At 40.4% G+C, this 21,093-nt stretch overlaps 1 protein-coding gene across 4 annotated transcripts in view; it reads right to left on the bottom strand.

Moving 5' to 3' along the window:
* The window catches only part of LOC128688590 (nuclear valosin-containing protein-like), a 337,361-nt gene that overhangs the window by 28,368 nt on the left and 287,900 nt on the right, over positions 1-21,093 (bottom strand). For all 4 annotated transcript variants that reach the window (XM_070087530.1, XM_070087528.1, XM_070087533.1 and 1 more), the window contains one exon: positions 15,689-15,856. In XM_070087530.1, the coding sequence (XP_069943631.1) occupies positions 15,689-15,856 (168 nt within the window). The remainder of the gene's footprint in view (positions 1-15,688; positions 15,857-21,093) is intronic.

Here is a 21,093-nt window from a genome sequence, read left to right as displayed (position 1 = left end):
AAAGGGTGAGAAATACTATCATACCACAGTCAGCTGCTGCTGCACCACGGTCAGCTGTTGCTTGACTAGTCAGCTGTTGCTGGATCAGTCAGCTGCTGTTGCACCTCGATCAGTTGTTGCTGGACCAGTCAGCTGTTGCTGGATCAGTCAGCTGCTTCTGCACCACGATCAGCTGTTGTTGGACCAGTAAGCTGTTGCTGAATCAGTCAGCTGCTGCTGCACCATGATCAGCTGTTGCTGGACCAGTCAGCTGTTGCTGGATCAGTCAGCTGCTGCTGCACCACGATCAGCTGTTGCTGGACCAGTCAGCTGTTGCTGGATCAGTTAGCTGCTGCTGCATCACGATCAGCTGTTGCTGGATCAGTCAGCTGTTGCTGGATCAGTCAGCTGTTGCTGGACCAGTCAGCTGTTGCTGGACCAGTCAGCTGTTGCTGGATCAGTCAGCTGTTGCTGGATCAGTCAGCTGTTGCTGGATCAGTCAGCTGTTGCTGGATCAGTCAGCTGTTGCTGGACCAGTCAGCTGTTACTGGACCAGTCAGCTGTTGCTGGACCAGTCAGCTGTTGCTGGATCAGTCAGCTGTTGCTGGATCAGTCAGCTGTTGCTGGATCGGTCAGCTGTTGCTGGATCGGTCAGCTGTTGCTGGATCGGTCAGCTGCTTCTGCACCACGGTCAGCTGCTGTTGCACCATCAGCTGTTTCTGAACATGACTCGTCCCGAACCTGTCCGTCCAGCCTGAGCGCCTGCCTTGCCGTCATTGTTTACAAGCCAGGGTGGCCGGTTGCATGCATACATTCGATACATTTTGTATTATTCCATTATTTATAGTGCTTGTAACTGCTAAATAAGCCACCATGGGCCCAAAGAAAGCTTCTAGTGCCAACCCTGTGGTAAAAAGGGTGATAAATACTATCGTACCACAGTCAGCTGCTGCTGCACCACGGTCAGCTGATAAATTGGACAAGTCAGCTGCTGCTGCACCACAGCTGCACCATGGTCAGCTGTTGCTGCACCACAGCTGTTGTTGTTGCTGCACCACCATCAGCTGTATTACTCGAAGATGTGGAGTGTTGTTGGTGTGGCTTAACGTGAAACAATTAACCCCGGAGGGTTAGCCACCCAGGATAACCCAAGAAAGTCAGTGCATCATCGAGGACTCTAACTTATTTCCATTGGGGTCCTTAATCTTGTCTCCCAGGATGCAACCCACACCAGTCGACTAACACCAAGTTGAACATGGAAAAACGCCTGGAACTAGTGCTCATATTGGTGAATTTAAAGCCAGCAAAGGTTGGTTTGAGAGATTTAAGAATCGTAGTGGCATACACAGTGTGATAAGGCCTGTTCTGGAAGAAATGCCAAACAGGACCTACAGTACTCAGGAGGAAAAGGCACTCCCAGGACACAGTGTCTCATCAGTCATTGCTGCATCTTCAATAAAGGTAAGTGTCATTTATTCTTCATTTAGTAGAGTAGTACATGCACAATATATATTGTGCATGTACTACTCTACTATTGTGCATGTATCCTTCTCTTTGTGTGTAGGAAAATGTATATTTCATGTGGTAAAAAATTTTTTTTTCATACTTTTGGGTGTCTTGCACGGATTAATTTGATTTCCATTATTTCTTATGGGGAAAATTCATTCGCATAACGATAATTTCGCATAACAATGAGCTCTCATGAACGGATTAATATCATTATGCGGGGGTCCACTGTACTTATACCTTGTAAATTTATAAAATTTGCTCATTTTGTGTTTTCTGTTCATTTCAGTGAAACACAAACATGTTTTATGGATCAAAGGCTCAAAGAAAAAGGGATTACATCATGCCAGAGTTATATGATGACAGTGACACTAATGAGGAAGTGGATTCTGTGGATGAATTTGAGCCACAACCAGATGCTTCAGATTCAAGTGAAGATGAATATGAAGATTTGTCTGCGAGAAGTCAGCGAGTTACTGGAAAATGAAGAAATATACAAAAACAAGTATTTGAAGATGATGAGGTTGATAAAAGAATTGTCAACAACAAAAGGTGGATGGTGACTGTCCTTCAGTCATAAAGAATTATAATGCCCATAAGGCAGGCAGAGATAAGAATGATATGTCGGTGCATCTCTACAAGTCTCCACTCAAAGCAAAATGCTAGTACATGAGGCTTTTTGGATATGTCCTTGATCTTTGTTGTGTCAATGGCTGGTTGTTGTACAGGCATGACTATGGTGCTTTGAAAGAGAAATTCATGAACCTCAAGGAATTCAGGTTTTCTGTCTCCCATTCTGTAAGAAGACCAACCAACTTCACTTGAAGAAATTTTCAGTTGGCCTGGAAAAAGAGCTCATGATGATATAAGATATGATCAAACAGTACCTCACTGGCCAGTTCCTACAAAGAGGCTTTCATGTAAACATTGCAACACCAACACCAAGAAAATCTACTCTTCCTTTCTCGTTCCATATACAAGGTTAAGCTATGTCTAGGTGCAACCAGGAATTGTTTCATGGATTTCCATATTGAACAAGATGCTTAGATACCTCTGATAAAAATGTTTGTCACAATAAATACAGAAAGGATACTCATTTGGTGCCATATCGATATTTTTGTAACATTTGTTCATTTTTTTGCATAATGTCAAGTACTACAAATGTGTTAAAATTATTGAAATCAAGTTGCTGTGCCTTTTGTTTAACCTAGTTGTTTATTAATAAACCTTAAATGTATATAGAGTGGACCCTCAACTAACAGCAGCATTGTCTAACGCCAAAATTGACTAATGGCTCTCTTTGGTGTCAAAATATTGGCTCTGCCAACGCCGAAAAACTCATCTAAAGGCTTTCGTCCCGAACATGTCCATGCGCCCTGAGCGGGCCCAGCCACTCCAAGACTCCGTGTATAGCCAGTGTGCCATTGTTTACAAGCCATTGCGGTCGATTCCATGTGTACATGCTATATATTTTGTATTATTCCATTGTTTTTAGTGCTTGTACTGTAACTGCTAAATAAGCCACCACGGGCCCCAGGAAGGCTTCTAGTGCATCCCTGTGGTAAAAAGGGTGAGAAATACTATCGGACCATGGTCAGCTGCTGCTGCACCACTGTCAGCTGCTGCACCACTGTCAGCTGCTGCACTACCATCAGCTGCTGCTGCACCACCACTGTCAGCTGCTGCTGTACCATGGTCAGCTGCTGCTGCACTACCGTCAGCTGTTGCTGCACCACTGTTAGCTGCTGCTGTACCACCGTCAGCTGCTGCTGCATCACCGTCAGCTGCTGCTGCACCACCGTCAGCTGCTGCTGCACCAATGTCAGCTGTACTACTTGAAGATGAGGAGAGACTGTAGTTGGTGTGGCTTATCAAGAATACCGAGAAACAATTAACTCCAGAGGTTTAGTCACCCAGGATAACCCAAGAAAGTCAATGCGTCATCGAGGACTGTCTAACTTATTTCCATCGGGGTTCTTAATCTTGTCCCCCAGGATGCAACCCACACCTGTCGACAAACACCCAGGTGAACAGGAAAAAATGCCTGGAACTAGTGCTCATATTGGTGAATTTAAGGCCAGCAAAGGTTGGTTTGAGAGATTTAAGAATCGTTGTGGCATACACAGTGTGATAAGGCATGGCAAAGCTGAAAAATTCCAACCCCAACAGGTGTTTAATTGTGATGAAACAGGCCTGTTCTGGAAGAAAATGCCACACAGGACCTACATTACTCAGGAGGAAAAGGCACTCCCAGAACACAAGCCTATGAAAGACAGGCTAACTCTCATGTTTTGTTGTAATACTACTGGGGATTGCAAAGTGAAGTCTTTACTGGTGTATCACTCTGAAAATCTCAGTGTTCAAGAAAAACAGTGTCTCATCACTCATCAATACTCTTCAATAAAGGTAAGTGTCATTTTAGTATTTATTTATGTATGTATTGAGCATGTCTCATTGTTTTCTGTGTAGGGAAATGTATATTTCATGTAGAAAATTTTTTTTTTTTAATACTTTTGGCTGTCTGGAACAGATTAACCCTTTGAGGGTTTTGGTCGTACTAGTATGTCTTACGCGTAGGGGTTTTTGTTGTACTAGTACGCATAAATTCTAGCGGCCTCAAATCTCGCAGGAAAAGGCTGATAAGCCTAGATGTGAGAGAATGGGTCTGTGTGGTGGGTGTGCGCAGTAGGAAAAAAATCTGGGACCCAGTGGTGCATTGTGGGAATGCCATCATAGTACACAATTTCCACCGTGCCCTGCGGTAAGAAGTTCCTCACTCCTCGGCGAATTGGGACACTTTTGTTCCCCAGTGACAGTTCTAATAAAGATGGAAGTGACAGTGAAGATGAGTTTCAAGGTTCTGGTGAGGTTTTGACCGAAACTAATGACCATAATATGGGTAATAGTGAGGAAAACCCAGACAACCCACAGCCTTCCACCTCTGGTGCTGGGCCGTCGTTCAGTTGTACCAGAATCAAAGAGGAAACTCCTATTTTCCAAAATCCCAGACTCAGATGTGAGCATTGGTGATGATAATGATAGTGATTATGAACTACAAGCTCTTCAAACTTGTTCCAAGAATGGAGGAGGAGGAGGAGGCAGAGGAGGAGGAGGCAGAGGAGGAGGAGGCAAGAGGAGGAGGAGGCAAGAGGAGGAGGAGGCAGAGGAGGAGGAGGCAGAGGAGGAGGAAGAAGAGGAGGAGGAGGAGGAAGAAGAGGAGGAGGAGGAGGAGGAAGAAGAGGAGGAGGAGGAGGAGGAAGAAGAGGAGGAGGAGGAGGAGGAAGAAGAGGAGGAGGAAGAAGAAGAATACGTAATGATAACAATAATACATAATAATAATAATACATAATAATAATAATACATAATAATAATACATAATAATAATACATAATAATAATAATACATAATAATAATAATAGGTAATAATAATAATATGTAATAATAAATGTTCACCCATGACAGTAACAAGATAAGGGGAGATAACATCTGATAAGTGCTGATGTTTGATGAGGGTAAATGAGGGTAGAGCTGATGCCAAAAGATGAGATGAACATCGCCCTCCCTTTGTTTTTGCTGGTATACTAACATTTCTGTCTGTCTATTTGCCTGTCTGTCAAGCTCCCTGTCTATCCATCTAGCTCTCTGTCTCAGAGAGCCACAAGACTGCGTCATCACTTTTACTCACATCTTCAAGCAGAGTATAGCACTTTGTCTGGGTTTCTTGGGTTATCCTAGGTAATTTATACTATGTATACTTGTATTTATGTGTACCTGTGAGACAGAGATAGACAGACAGATAGAATGAGGGAGAAAGATAATTAGATAAAATGGAGGAGGGGAAGCAGCATCCGACCCCATTGTTTTGACAGGCCGGAGGGGGAAAGAGTAATGAGCCAATATGTCACTTTGACAGCTGCCGACTCCTTGTAATTTACACTATGGACGAGGAGGAGGAAGAGTAGGGGGAAGAGGAAGAAGAGGAGGAAGAGGAGGAGGAGGAAGAGGAAGAGTAGGAGGAAGAGGAATAAGAGGAAGAGGAGGAGGAGGAAGAGGAATAGTAGGAGGAAGATTAGGGGGAAGAGGAGGAAGAGGAAGAAGAGGAAGAAGAGGAGGAGGAGGAAGAGGAAGAAGAGGAGGAGGAGGAAGAGGAGGAGGAGGAAGAGGAAGAGTAGGAGGAAGAGGAAGAGTAGGAGGAAGAGGAGGAAGAGGAAGAGTATGAGGAAGAGTAGGGGGAAGAGGAGGAAGAGTAGGGGGAAGAGGAGGAAGAGGAAGAAGAGGAGGAGGAGGGTGGAACACTAGTACACTGGTACTGGTACACTAACATTTGTCTGTCTATTTGTCTGTCTGTCAAGCTCCCTGTCTATCTGTCTATCCGTCTAGCTCTCTGTCTCAGAGAGCCACAAGACTGTGTCATCACTTTTACTCACATCTTCAAGCAGATTATAGCACTTTGTCTGGATTTCTTGGGTTATCCTAGGTAATTTATACTATGTATACTTGTATTTATGTGTACCTGTGAGACAGAGATAGACAGACAGATAGAAAGAGAGAGACAGATTGAAAGAGATAGAATGAGGGAGAAAGATAAAACACCATTGTGTATGACACCATGTTTCAGAGTTCCACAAGCTGCAGAACTAATAGGAATATGTTCAGTGACTGTATATTGGTATATATATTATAGAACAATAATAATAAACAATGTTTTGTATTGTTTGTTTTTGTAAACAAGTTTTGTAAACAATATATTGATAATTATGTTTGTGTGCTTATTGTGTTGTATACAACGAGTGTATATATGTACATTGCACCTTACTTTGGTCTCATAGGCCACATAAGTTATGTGAAAAAATAAAATAGTGAAAAAAACAACAAACCTTCAAATACAAGTAAACTAAAGTTTACCGGGTGAGCGGCAGTCGCCGCTGTTGCCATACGCGGCTCATTTTCTGCAAACTTCATGCATCCATATCTCCGTAAGTATTGATGTTAAATTTTTTTTGTTTATCCTATAATGTTCAGAAAAAAAAAACTATTTTTTCATAAGAAAAAATAATTTTTTTTTTTTTTTGAAATTTGGCCGACCCTGAGAACGAGTTTCGGAGAGGGCCTGTCGACCCTCAAAGGGTTAATTGGATTTCCATTATTTCTTATGGTGAAAATTAATTCGACTAATGACTAATTTGACTAAAGGCTAGCTCTCTGGAATGGATTAAAGCCATTGGTTGAGGGTCCACTGTATATGCCTTTTATTATTATTTATTAGTAACTGTTATGATTCATTTAGACACTTACCTTTGTCGGGCATTGCATCAAATCCGATGTGTGATCTGTCACCTATAGTTTAACCTTTGTCAGAACTCACCTCATATTTGATTCCACCAAAAAGGGTATTTTATGGCCCAAAAATAATTAAAATCCAAAAATGCAAAAAAAAAATAGTATGGCTTAGAATTTCTTATATTATCACAATATAGGTTGCAAATGTTGCTGTTTCTCAAATGTGATTCCTGGCCCGAAAAAGAAAAACTTTCATCATCATTCACTCCATCACTGTCTTGCCAGAGGCATGCTTACACTACAGTTGTAAAACCGCAACATTAACACCACTCCTTCAGAGTGCAGACACTGTACTTCCCATCTCCAGGACTCAAGTCAAGTCTGCCAGTTTCCCTGAATCCCTTCATAAATGTTACTTTGCTCACACTCCAACAGCACATCAACCATTTGTCTCTATTCACTCTTGTCAAATACGCTCAAGCATGCTTGCTGGAAGTCCAAACCCCTTGCACACAAAACTTCCTTTACCCCCTCCCTCCAACTTTTCCTAGGCTGACCCCTACCCCGCCTCTCCTCCACTTCAGATTTATACACTCTTGAAGTCATTCTATTTTGTTCCATTCTCTCTACATGTCCGAACCACCTCAACAACCCCTTCTCAGCCCTCTAGATAGTAGTTTTGGTAATCCTGCACCTCCTCCTAATTTCCAAACTACAAGTTCTCTGCATTATATTTACACTACACATTGCCCTCAGACATGACATCTCCACTGCCTCCAGCCTTCTCCTTGTTGCAACATTCACCACCCATGCTTCGCACCCATATAAGAGTGTTGGTATAACTATACCTTTGCATCCATGGATAAAGTTCTTTGTCTCCACCGACTCCTAAATGTACCACTCACCCTTTTCCCCTCATCAATTCTATGATTCACCTCATCCTTCATAGACCCATCTCCTGACACGTCCACTCCTTAGTATCTGAATGCATTCACCTCCTCCATACTCTCTTCCTTGTTATCATCATAACCTTACTCTTTCCTATATTCACTTTTCATTTTCTTCTTTTACATACCCTACCAAACTCATCCACCAACCTCTGCAACTTCCCTTCAGAATGTCATACCAAACTGATATTTAAAAAGACATAATCTTTTAAATACAAAATGAGACTACCAGGCAAATCTGAAAAATTATTACGCGGACTGAAGCGAGTGGTATTCGCAATATGCCTAGTATATCTGAGAGCGACCTTTAGTAATCTTAGCCAAGTCTTTCTGACATTTTATGCAACATATGTCATGCCCATCCTTCAGCACATAGCATCAGCATGGAACCCACACCTGAGGAAGCATGTTAAGAAACTGCATAAAGTGCAGAAGTATGCAACATGGCTTGTTCCTTGAGTTAAGGGGCATGAGCTATGAGGAAAAGGCTAGTGCAACTTAATCTAACAACTTTGGAGGATAGACGAATGAAGGAAGATATGATAACAAAATACTTAGGAAATTGGTAGGGTAAACAGGTACAGGCTGTTTGAGAAACAAACTCCAAGGTTAAATTTAGACAGATGGGCTACAAGGATGTCATGAAGTATTTCTTTAGTTTCAGGGTGGTCATAAAGTGGAATGATTTGTATAAAGAAGTGGTGGAAGTAGGCTCCACACACAGCTTTAAAAGCAAGTATGATAGGGTCCACAAGGCTAGGAGGGAGCGAATCTGGCAGGGTCAAATCTTAGCCAGGAGCTAAGATTTGACCCCTGCAGGAGAGTACAGTAGACCATTATGTTACACAGTAGTTATGTTCCTGAAAGCACCATGTTAGGTAAATCTGTGTTAGATAAACTGAAGAACTTAAGGGAAAAATAGGGTTAAGTTCCTGGAAGCACCAAAGAAGCCAAACAACTTTTTTTTTTAGACCTCCAGATCTTACAAAAATAAAAGTGAATATGTAATTGTAGTTCATTGTTGTGATGTATTATGTTATTTTTACTGCTTAAGACTAAAAATGCAACAAAAATAATAGTATTTCTTACCTTAAATTGTGGATGCTGGTGTTTGTGGATGATAGTGAAGAGAGTGGAGAGTTAAGTTGTGGTCCTACTGGGCTGAGGTGAATGGTAGAGGTTCTGGTACTGAAACAGATGGTTGTACTGGAGCGTGCATAAATTCTGTAGTGGATTTCTGTTCTGTTTTAACCTGCAGTACATTATACAGCTAACGGTAAGGCATCAGCTGCTCTAGACACTGTTTCAGAGCACTGCTTCTAGATTTCTCAGGGTCTTCTTCAGTGAAAAAGTCTAACTAAGTTGGTCAGTCAAATCAGTAAATCAGTCATGTCAGTCAAGTCAGTAAATCAGTCAGTCAAGTCAGTCAGTAAGGCAGTCAGTCAATTAAGTCAGTAAAGTCAGCCAAGTAAGCCTGTCAGTCAAATAAGTCAGTGAAGCAAGTCAGTGAAGTCAGCAAGTCAGTAAAGTCAGTCAAGTAAGTCAGTCAGTAAAGCCAGTCAAATAAGTCAGTCAGTCAAGTCAGTTACTCATCACACAAACTCATATATTTACCTCATTCTTTATAAATGTACAAAGTGATGCTTCATTAAGGCCATAGGGTATCTGTCAGCATAGTTGCTGATCCCCTTACATGTGTTGTATAGCTTATCTGAGTATCATAGTACCAACCATATGTTTTATATATATGATCCCTTACTAGACCTAGTGACTGTTTGTATGACGTCACGGGATGCGGCATGAGTGCGTGGGATGCGCTACCTCGCTCTCAGTCCACGCATAGGTCTACCAGGCAACACACGGCAGGTTGGGCTCCCCTTTCTCACATTCTGCAAAATATTGTTACCATCCAACAAGTATGTTTAACTACAACCATTTAATCTCCAACGAACCCCAACGACAAATGGTGGCAGCGGAGGGCCTGTAATTCTGACAATTACAGCGATTTCTGGAGATAAATTTCTACTGAGCCGGTCGCCATCTTGTGACGCTAGGCCTGCCAACACGCACTCTACAATCCCAAGCCAGCTACCCCAAAGCAAGCTTTCACCAGCCTATTGCTTCCCTTACTGGTCAGTCTCTGTGTATTAGCGTTTTATTTGCTTAACTGCATTACTTCCGAAGGGTTGACCCGGGCTTGCAAAGTAAGCCAAGCCATCAAGCCAGTCTGTGGGGGGGTGTCGAGTCCAGCCTGACGTTACACCATCCAGCCTTGCCTGCCAAGCCAGCTTTCCACCCCTGCTGTGCTCATCGTTACAAGTTATCAAGCCAGTCTGTGTGAAGGGTTAAGCCAAGCCAGGCAGCAACCAACCCAATTGACTAACCCGGTACTCAAGCAAGCCATGTGGGTATAGTCTTCTTCATCGCTCTGTGCTTCAAGTTCCAAGCCATTCTGAGTGTTTTATCATCCCTGTGGTACTGTGGTATTTTGTGGGTTTATTTTAGAATATCTTCGTGCCTAGTGCGGGTGTCCCCAGTGTGGCTTACGCCATTCATCCCATAGGCCCAGTCACCACGCGGTGTCTCACTGCGCTGCCTCACCCACTACCACTGTTTTTACCCTTATCACGGATTCTAGCACCATATTTTTATGGACCACATAGCGGGTCAAGAGCCAGGTGTGTTCCTTCGTCAGTTTGCGTCACTGTAAAAGCCTCCTGTGGGAGTCCGTCGATTTAAGCGCAAATTCTTCGAGGCATCACGTGTGGAGTAGGAACGCCGCCAGCCACGAGACTCCACCACCTTCCTCCACCATCCACCTCATTCTACAATGTCGCTACAGTGTTAATGAATAATATTTTTTCATAGATTTTTTTTTGTGTGTTTCCAGTGATTTCCTAGTGACATTCAGTGACTTGATCAGTGTTCATTATATACTGTTTGCAACAATATTTTTTTTTCTCTTTATTCAGTGTTAATTTTCGTGCTTTATGTCTTTTGTGTTGTGTTCATTTTTTTTATATACTTGAAGTAAGTACTTTAATGTTTTTCCTTGTTGTGTGCAATATATAAGCAGTATAACCTTGTGTTTACACTTCACAATTATCTTGTGTTCACAGTATTGTGTTCGTTGTCTAGTAATTTATGCAGTGAAGTAATTCAGTAACTTGTTACCTTATATTCTGCATCACAACTCAGTGTTGCCTCAGTTATTTTTTTTTTCCCCCAGCATTTGTGTATTCTTGCTAATTTTTTTTTATTCATTCATTTGCCATTTTATTTTTTTTTCTCTGTGTGTTGAACATTCTTGTGTTAATTATTTTCATGTAGCCAGTGTCTAATTTGTCTTATCTCCACAGACAATAGTGCCATTATTTTGTTTGAAGCAAGAGAATTATTTTCCAAATTTTTCATACCTCAAGCCTTATTACAAGAAAATTCTCATAGTATTGTGCATATATTGATGTGTTGTGTTCTGCATCACTAAGTGTTCAAACCTTTTCCTTGTTTTGTGTTTTTTTTTTTTTGCCTCTATTATTTTTATATTTCATTGAACAAATTCACTCTTAGTGCAATTTTTCACTTCTTCAAAGTAAATCATTCTTTTGCTTGTCCAGTAAGTGTTGCTTAAGTTGCAATTAAGAGTTAAAGTGTTCAGTCAGTTCATTCCTTGATAATTTTTTGTTGTTGTTGCTTTTGTAAACTGTATTTTCTTGTGTGTTATTTTTTATTGCAACATTGACTCATTTTACATTAATTCTTGTGTAACATTGTGATGCCATTCAATTATTTTTTCTTTCAAAAATTTTATGTAGTGTTGTGCAGTACTTTTTATTAGTAACTGTTATTTGCAATATTGCTACAGTTTATTTCAGTGCAGTTTCATATGCTCTTTTCTGTGCATAATATTTTATTCTTTTTGTGTCATTTTATTTTCTTTTTAGTGAATTGCTTTCCCAGTTTGTTTTAATTTTGCACAAGATTTATTGATCCCATTTTATCATTTATTGTTGAATTTCTTTATTGAACTGAGAGTAAAGACAACTCACTGTGCCATTAATTCAATTTAAAGTAAATTTGAGTAAATTTGATTTGAGTAAAGTACAATTTCTCTTGATTTTCAAAGTGTTGCTTATCCAGTTGAGTAATTTTTTTTAATTTTCATGTGAGTTCTCCTTGCTTACAGTGTAACTTAATTTTCTTTTTTTCTTTACTTATGCAGATTAGTTAAGCATTTTCTTCCCATTTAAGCTTATTGTGTCATTCTATTTTTTTTTGTCTTCATGTCCTTGAGTAAGTTCCCTGAGAAGATGTCCCAGTCACTTTTGTTTGCTTACTTAGTGTATCATCCCAGTCAAAGTCAATATGAATCAGTCCACAGTACCAATATTTCCTTACTGACTGAAAGACAGTACCTAGCTAGACAATGTGTTTCTCACAGCTTGTATCTGAGATTTGTTAAAGTGCTGCAAAATGTGAAGTTCAGATTAAGCTCCTATAGATTCGTCCATTACTTATTAACGTAGCCGAGCAGTCAGGCACTAGTAAGACTGTCATTCCTGTCTGGAATCCAGCCACAATATCGTGCACGCAGGATAGTGTACAGTTACCTTGGGCTTCAGAGGAACCTCAGACAACCCTGGGTGCTGAGACTACTATCCTTGTGATGAAGACTGTTCAAGTATTCGTTCCTTCCCAGGAGACGCTTTGAGAAGAACTTTACTTGCAATGAATTATGCCACCTCTTGCTGATGCCACAAACTGTTGCAGAAAGTCGTTTCTGTGGCTAGTGTACTCACTTGAGTGTTGTTGTTGTCCCTTGTGTTCCAGATGGTGATGCCATCCTCGTTGACAGTAATCCATGCATTGTAAAAAGTTGTTTCTCGAGTAACTTTCACATGTTGTTAACGTTTGTAAGTGTAGTTTCTTTATAGTTAATACCTCATGTCACTGTGTGTGACTCAGATTGAATATCTGTATTGTTGACCGTGTTCATTTCTTTTTCCCTGTGCTTGCAGTGAGAGATAGTAGATCCATTCTCCCTTGCTCATATTGCGTGTTATAGCGTTAGTTTTTCAACCGGGGAGAGTCATCCACTCCACCGAGTTTGTTCATTCCTCCAGTAAGAAAGAACAGATCCCATAAATCTTACCCTTGCAGAGTTGGGTTTAAATGTACATAGTCTGTATAATTAGATGTCCAAGATGAATGAAGTTATCAACTGTGTGTTTTGTTATCAGCTGATCAGTTTTCAATTTTTTTTTTTTTTCGTGTTCACGTTCCCTCCGAATTCTGAGAATTTAACAGTAATGATCTGTGTGCACCAGATTTGCCTTTGCTGTTAATTACTTTCACCTTGTATATATATTTATTCTTCCTCAGAATCCGTAGAATGGATGAATACAGATCGGTCGATCAATTCCATCCTATATTATACCATGATTTGTTCTTATAATTCGTAATGCATTATGTTAAAACTCATTACGTTAAAATCCATTATGTTAACATCCATTATGATACCATCCATTAGTTCTAAGTTACATATGTCTTTGTTATTGTATAGAATCAGCCCAGAGCCACCTGCCTGTTCAGCCTATAGCATAGTAGTGTATGTCGAGACAATATACGTAACATGACCGAGTTGTCAGCATAGTTGCTGATCACCTTACATGTGTTGTATAGCTTATCTGAGTAACATAGTACCATCCATATGTTTTATATATATATGATCCTTTACTAGGCCTAGTGACTGTTTGTATGACATCACGAGATGCAGCATGAGTGCGTGGGATGCGCTACCTCGCTCTCAGTCCACGCATAGGTCTACCAGGCAACACACTGCAGGTTGGGCTCCCCTTTCTTACATTCTGCAATATATTGTTACCATCCAACAAGTGTGTTTAACTACAACCATTTAATCTCTTGTGTAATATCTCTACTTTCTTCGTAGTTCTAAGACTTAAACACTTACACCTTTTCTTGCCACTGAACACTCGTATGCCTACTGGGTGCCATGATTGCTTGGCAGATACAAGGTATGGCAATTAACCCTTTGAGGGTCGCCAGGCCCTCTCAGAGATTTGTTCTCAGGGTTGCCCCCCCCCCAAAAAAAAAAAAAAAAATATCATGAAAAGATAGAGAATCTTTTCCCGATCATAATGACACCAAAAGTATGAAATTTGATGGAAAACTTACGGAATTATGCTCTCGCAAAGTTAGCAGTCTCGACGATGTTTACGCATCAGCGATTTTGCCCATTTTGAGCCCTATTTTCGACCAATTCCAGTGTACTAGTGGACAAAAATCGTAACTATTTCGCTAGAACTCCGTTTTTTCTAATGAATAAGTACAAGAAACCACCCATTTACCGATTTCAACTATCCAATAAAGTGGTCAGAATTTAGCAATTTTGCCAATTTCACACAAATTTCAAAACATGCCAATTTCCAAATAGGGTCCAGAATAAACAAGAAAGACATTCCTGGCACTAAAATAGCATTTCCTCTGTTCATTAGTCACATCCTCAGGCCCCTCTTACATTTTTTTTGCTTTCCACTGATTTTTTATTCTCACAAAAAAAAAAAAAAACAGATTTACTGTTATGCAGACTACTGCATTAGTGTAGAAATGGTATAAATAATATCGGTGCACTTGTGAAAGAATATTAGACTCACCGGTTGATGTGTATTGGACGCTTAGCATGATTTGTTTACTTTTGAACTTCGGTAAAAATCGAACATTTCTGCTACTTTGAGCTTAATTTCAAGGTACTTTTCATTGTAAAACCAGTCAAAATCATCTCAATTTCTGTAATATGTCTTCCATTCTATACAATGAGACCAGGAAAACTAGAATACAACAATATCATATGAAAATACAGTGCAAAGTCGCTGTTTTAAACCAAAAACACGGTCAAAGTTTTTTTTTTCTCATTACGCACTGTGTGCTGCAGGGTATTTTTTATACTGCACATACTGACCACATAGACCCATTCTTTCATATGTAGGCCCACCAGCTTTCTCTTGCTAGATTTGAGGGTGCTAGAATTTATGTGTACTAGTACGGCCGAAACCCCGAAAGGGTTAAAAGATCAAAACACAATTCACAAACACAGCTAACTCTTAAGACGGTGGAACTAAACACACATTCACGAAGGCTGGGATGGTGGTGGTGGGAGTGTCGAGGGTGGCAGGGGATGGTAGGTCTTCCCCACTGACCCACAACAAGGCGGCAGCTTGAGCTGATGGTAAAGCACCTTTTCAGAGCACTGCTTGTAGATTTGTCAGGGTCCTCTTCAGTGAAAAAGTCTAACTTTAAGTCAGTCAGTAAATCAGTCAAGTCAGTCAGTAAATCAGTCATCACACAAACTTGTATATTTACTTCATTCTTTATAATTGTACAAAGTGATGCTTCATTAAGGCCATAGGCTATCTCTTGTCTAATATCTCTATTTTCTTCATTAATTCTAAGACTTAAATACTTATACCTTTGCTTGCCACTTTCAGCAACACTCTTGTGCAGATACAAGATATGGCAATTAAAAGATCAAAACAATTCACAAACACAGCTAGCTCCTAAGACAATGGAACTGAACACACATTCACGAAGGCTGGGATGGGAGTGGCGGGAGTGTCAGGGGTGGCAGGGGATGGTGATAGGTCTGCCCCTCTGACCTACAACAAGGCGACAGCTTGAGCTGGGTAAATTTTTTCTGCACTCGCAAACTGAACCGTGTTAAGTTAATTTTATGAAGTGTTGTATAAAATTGTGTCGAAATTTTTCAATAGTGCAATATCCAAAATGTGGCAAATAAATCCGTGTAATATAACGGTCTACTGTTCATACACATATTTTAATTCATCACTTGCAAGGAACTTGTTTTAGAACATACAGTAAGCACACTAAGTAATTACAAGTAAAAATTACAATTTAAAAAAGCCAACATGTTAAATACGTACTACGTATATAATGCTCACCATATTTAAAAGTTCTGGACCCATTACTGGAAGCAAATTGATGCCAGCCTCATTTGCAACAGCCTTGGCCAACAAAGTTTTACCACATCCTGGAGGACCCCACATCAAGATGCCATTAGGACGACTTGCTCCAAACTCTTCATGTAGTTTAGAAAACCGGATTGGCTCCTAATAATAAAAAAATAATGAATATTGTTCGTACATTAAATCTTAATACTACTACTACTGTATATAACATGTGCAGAACTAAGTGTTGATTCTTTTCATATTATCATACCTTCAACACAAAATATTTCTTACATCAAACTAGTTATACAGTGCATCAAAATAAACACTATATCCACCACAATATTAATACCATTTCATACGCCCAGCATATAGTATTCCATATGAACTTCACCCTGTAGAGTGACTGCTTTGATGCTGTGAAGGGCTCCTGATCCAAATAATTAGAATTACCTTCTTCTTGGATCAGATTTGATTATCTCCTACTCCCAAAGTGCTGCATGACCCATGTGGATTTAGTGTTTACTGATGAATATTATAACAATAATCCAGATGAAAAACTCACTGACCAGAGTGGAATTCAAATCTATAGTAAGACAGTACTAAAACTAGCAAGCCAGTGTGCCATCTACTATACCATGCTAATATACTAAGATTCATCTAACTAGGTGTATTTCAATACACACTAGGAGTCATTCATAATGACTTTGAAGGGGCTTTAGCCAGGACCTGCTACAGCAATGCTGGAGTGAAATTTGTCTGTAAAATCTTGCATTTGGAGTCACAGTGGGACCCATAACCTCTTATTCTGTACATAAATACATCTACTGGATGAATCATATTGGGCTGGTAATGCAGTGGATAGCTCACTGGCCTATTGGTTTTAGGATGCTTGCAATGGGTTCAAACTCCATTCCACTCAGCAAGTTGTTTACAATCACATCATTATAATTTCACAAATAATCCATATAAACTTTCAGAAATACAACAGGGCCCTGCTTTATGGCATTTCACTTTACAACATATTGTTAATACGGACATTTCAAATTATGGCCAAAACTTGATACAGCTCCCACTGTCTTTCTAATACGGTCACTGTGCCCCACCCGGTTTGCTTACATTCTCCGTGAGCACCGTGGGAGTGAACTAAACCATATGCGTTTGGCTGGTTTGTTTACACAGCGTTTGACAAGGTTAAGGATCCCTAGCTTTATTGACAAGCTATTTGCAGGCTAAGGATTCCTAACTTTATTGGCAAGCTAAGAGCTGTTACCTACATCAGCTCATTTGAAAGCATATTTATTGTTATGAGGCTCCTGTGCTTTCATGTGCGTGCATGCGTGCGTGCGTGCATTCGTTCGTTTGTTCGTTCTCGTTCTCTCTCTCTCTCTCGTTCTCTCTCTCTCTCTCGTTCTCTCTCTCTCTCTCGTTCTCTCTCTCTCTCTCGTTCTCTCTCTCTCTCTCGTTCTCTCTCTCTCGTTCTCTCTCTCTCGTTCTCTCTCTCTCTCTCTCTCTCTCTCTCGTTCTCTCTCTCTCATTCTCTCTCTCTCTCGTTCTCTCTCTCTCGTTCTCTCTCTCTCGCGTTCTCTCTCTCTCGCTTTCTCTCTCATTCTCTCTCTCTCTCTCGTTTACTTACCTTTCACCCTACATTGAAACTACAAATATTTTAAGGTAAGTAATGGGTGTACTGTATATGCATTTCATCACTCTAGGGGACTTTAACCCTTTGACTGTTGAGACTCCAAATCCTGAAGTGTCTCTGTGCATGTGTCTGATACTGTTTGGTGACGCTACTTGCTGCATAAGTCCTTCTTATTTCTTTTTCTCCATCTGTTATAATCTGCTTACTTTTAGCCTTAGCCATGGTTCCAATGAATAAAAGAAACGCTTTTCGTTGTATAAACCACCTACACAGTACATTGTCCATTAAAGATAAGGTGGCTTTGAAGCCACTGTCAGTTGCCATGAACTCAGTCTCATGAAGCAGGAGAATATGCTTTATTATTACGCTAATATCAACACTACAGCTTATTGCCTATCACAATTGATCTAATATGACATAATAAACAATATAAATAACATAAAACATGTTAAATACTCCAGAATGAATAATATTTGGCATAATACCGAGCAGTTCAACAGAGGTATGAAGAGGACATGGAATGCAAATACCATTCTCCTCTCCCTGTCTTGGTGGCTTATATTAGAGAAAACAGAGTATAGCACACGACTAGCTGTGATATAGACTCGTACTGCACCATAAACCTGAAACAAAAAAGTTATTTTCTCTATATAGATAATCACACATAGCAGCATAAGTGTAGAGAACCTAGGATAACCCAAAAAAGTCAGACAACATGGCTTATTTCTAGTACCTGGCTTGGGTTAGCCATATATGATTTTTGGTAAATATTCGATTCCCAGTCAGGGTAGAAACATTGGGCGTGTTTCTTTACACCTGTTGTCTATGTTCACCCATCAGTAAATGGGTACCTGGGTGTTAGTTGACTGGTGTGGGTGTTATCCTGGGGCACTGACCTAATTTGCTTGAAATACTCTGCATAACAAGTGGCTTTCTATATAGTAGTATGTCACTGATGTCAGCTAGGCCTGTATACATTGTACATGTACATGTAGTAAATAAAGATATTATTATTATTATTGTTATTTTCTCAATTGTTTGTTGGTTTATCATATTGAAACTTGGGCAATGTATGATGGAAAGATACTGCTTAACATACACCAAAAATGAAAAATCAGACCATAAATAGCGGAGTTCACTTCTCAGCCATTAGCGGTATATTTTTGTATGGTTGTTATGGTTATATTCTCGTTTTCTCAGTCTCATTTGATAGAATGAAAGCTATATTACAGGAATAGATATGATTTTGATTGCTTTTATGATGAAAAGTACCTTGAAATTGCGCTCACAGTAGCGAAAATGTTCTATTCTTCAGCGAAGCTCAAGAGTAAACAAATGACGTCACCGTCCAATACCTGTCCGCCTGCCAGCCCAAATTCCAATACGAAGTCAAGAATGGGTTGACATTATTTATACAATTATTACAATAATGCAGCAGTCTGCATAACAGTAAATCTTCTATTTTTTGTGAATAAAAATTCCAAATGGAAAGCAAGAGTAATACAGTGGACCCTCGCATAACGCTATTAATCCGCTCCAGAGAGCTCAATGTTATGCGAATGAATTTTCCCCATAAGAAATAATGGAAATCAAATTAATCCGTTCCTGACACCCAAAAGTATGAAAAAAAAATTTTTACCACATGAAATATTAATTTCAATACACACAAACTGAAGAAAACATACACAGTTACATGGCACTTACCTTTATTGAAGATCTGGTGATGATTGATGGGATGGGAGGAGGGGAGAGTGTTGATGGTCTTAGTGTTTAGAAGGGGAATCCCCTTCCATTAGGACTTGAGGTGTCAAGTCCTTTTCTGGGGTTACTTCCCTCCTTCTTTTAATGCCACTAGGACCAGCTTGAGAATCACTGGACTTCTGTCGCACAACATATCTGTCCATAGAGGCCTGTACCTCTTGTTCCTTAATGACTTTCCTAAAGTGGTTCACAACACTGTCAGTGTACAGGTTGCCAACACGGCTTGCAACAGCTGTCTGAGGGTGATTTTCATTCATAAAGGTTTGCACTTTAAGCCACATTGCACAGATTTCCTTAATCTTTGAAGTAGGCAACTTCTTCAATTTCTCTCTCCCCTCCTCCGAACCAGTTTCCTCAGGTGTGGCCTCTTGCTGTTGAAGATGATCTATCAACTCATCAGTGGTTAGTTGTCCTCCTCCACCAACTCTTCCACAATCTCCCCACTGACCTCCAACCCCAAGGACTTCCCCAATGCCACAATTGATTCCTCAACTGGCATACGCCTCTCAGGGTTAGCCTCAAATCCTTCAATATCCCTTTGGTCTACACATTCTGGCCACAGTTTCTTCCAAGCAGAGTTCAAGGTCCTCTTAGTCACTCCCTCCCAAGCCTTACCTATAAGGTTTACACAATTGAGGATATTAAAGTGCTCTCTCCAAAACTCTCTTAGAGTCAATTGAGTTTCTGAGGTCACTACAAAGCACCTTTCAAATAGAGCTTTTGTGTACAGTTTTTTGAAGTTTGCAATAACCTTCTGGTCCATGGGCTGCAGGAGAGGAGTGGTATTAGGAGGCAAAAACTTGACCTTAATGAAGCTCATGTCCCCACAAAGTCGCTCTGCCAAGTCTGTAGGATGACCAGGGGAATTGTCTAACACCAGGAGGCATTTAAGGTCTAATTCTTTTCTGTTAGGTAATTTTTCACATTGGGGGCAAATGATTGGTGTAACCAGTCATAGAAAAAGTCCCTAGTGACCCATGCCTTACTGTTTGCCCTCCACAGCACACACAAATTAGCCTTGAGGATATTCTTTCGCCTGAACGCTCTGGGAGTTTCAGAGTGATACACTAATAAAGGCTTCACTTTGCAATCACCACTAGCATTGGCACACATGAGAAGAGTAAGCCTGTCTTTCATAGGCTTATGTCCTGGGAGTGCCTTTTCCTCCCGAGTAATGTAGGTCCTGCTTGGCATTTTCTTCCAAAACAGGCCTGTTTCGTCACAATTAAACACTTGTTCAGGTTTCAGTCCTTCACTGTCTATGTACTCCTTGAATTCCTGCACATATTTTTCAGCTGCTTTGTGGTCCAAACTGGCAGCCTCACCATGCCTTATCACACTATGTATGCCACTACGCTTCGTAAATCTCTCAAACTAACCTTTTGTTAAGGCTTACTCAGCCCTGTAACAACTTCAGTCAGTATTACTAAGGCTGGCTCCTCCTCAGGAAAATTAATGTATAGAAAAAGAATAAAAACTGACAAACATAAACACTTTATTATTTAGAAAATATAAAATATAAAACACTTAAATATGAAATATTGATCCTACATTAAAGAAAATGAAAAATTAAAAATATAAATGATAACTGAATCCAATGCTAATATAAAACTTGGGTGTCTGGTGTTGGTGACGCTGCTTGTTGTTGAAATCGTAGCCGTTGCCGATGATGGAGGGGGGGTCGCAGGTGTTGATGACAACCCACCGGCTCGTTCTTCACAGAGTCTATCTGTGAATACTCAGTCTAGATGATAGGAAAGCAGGTTTTTTTTGCTGCAATGATGAGGGGTTATATCCTGCTACTTCATACAGGTGCACAGGTAATTAAATCCAAAAAGGGGAAGTCTGAGGACGTTAGTCCATCTCCATCAGTTCAACTCGTTGATTGGCAGGTGACCCTCTCTGTCATCCAAGAGTAGTGCTGGGAGCTGTGAGTCTAGTGATTACTGTTTGGACCGGAGCCCCACAAGTCACCTTTCGGGGGGGGGGGGGGAAG

Source organism: Cherax quadricarinatus, chromosome 2 (assembly GCF_038502225.1).
Source record: "Cherax quadricarinatus isolate ZL_2023a chromosome 2, ASM3850222v1, whole genome shotgun sequence".
Taxonomy (NCBI): domain Eukaryota; kingdom Metazoa; phylum Arthropoda; class Malacostraca; order Decapoda; family Parastacidae; genus Cherax; species Cherax quadricarinatus.
Note: the sequence above shows the minus strand (reverse complement) of the source record. Positions and strands in the feature narration are given on the sequence as shown.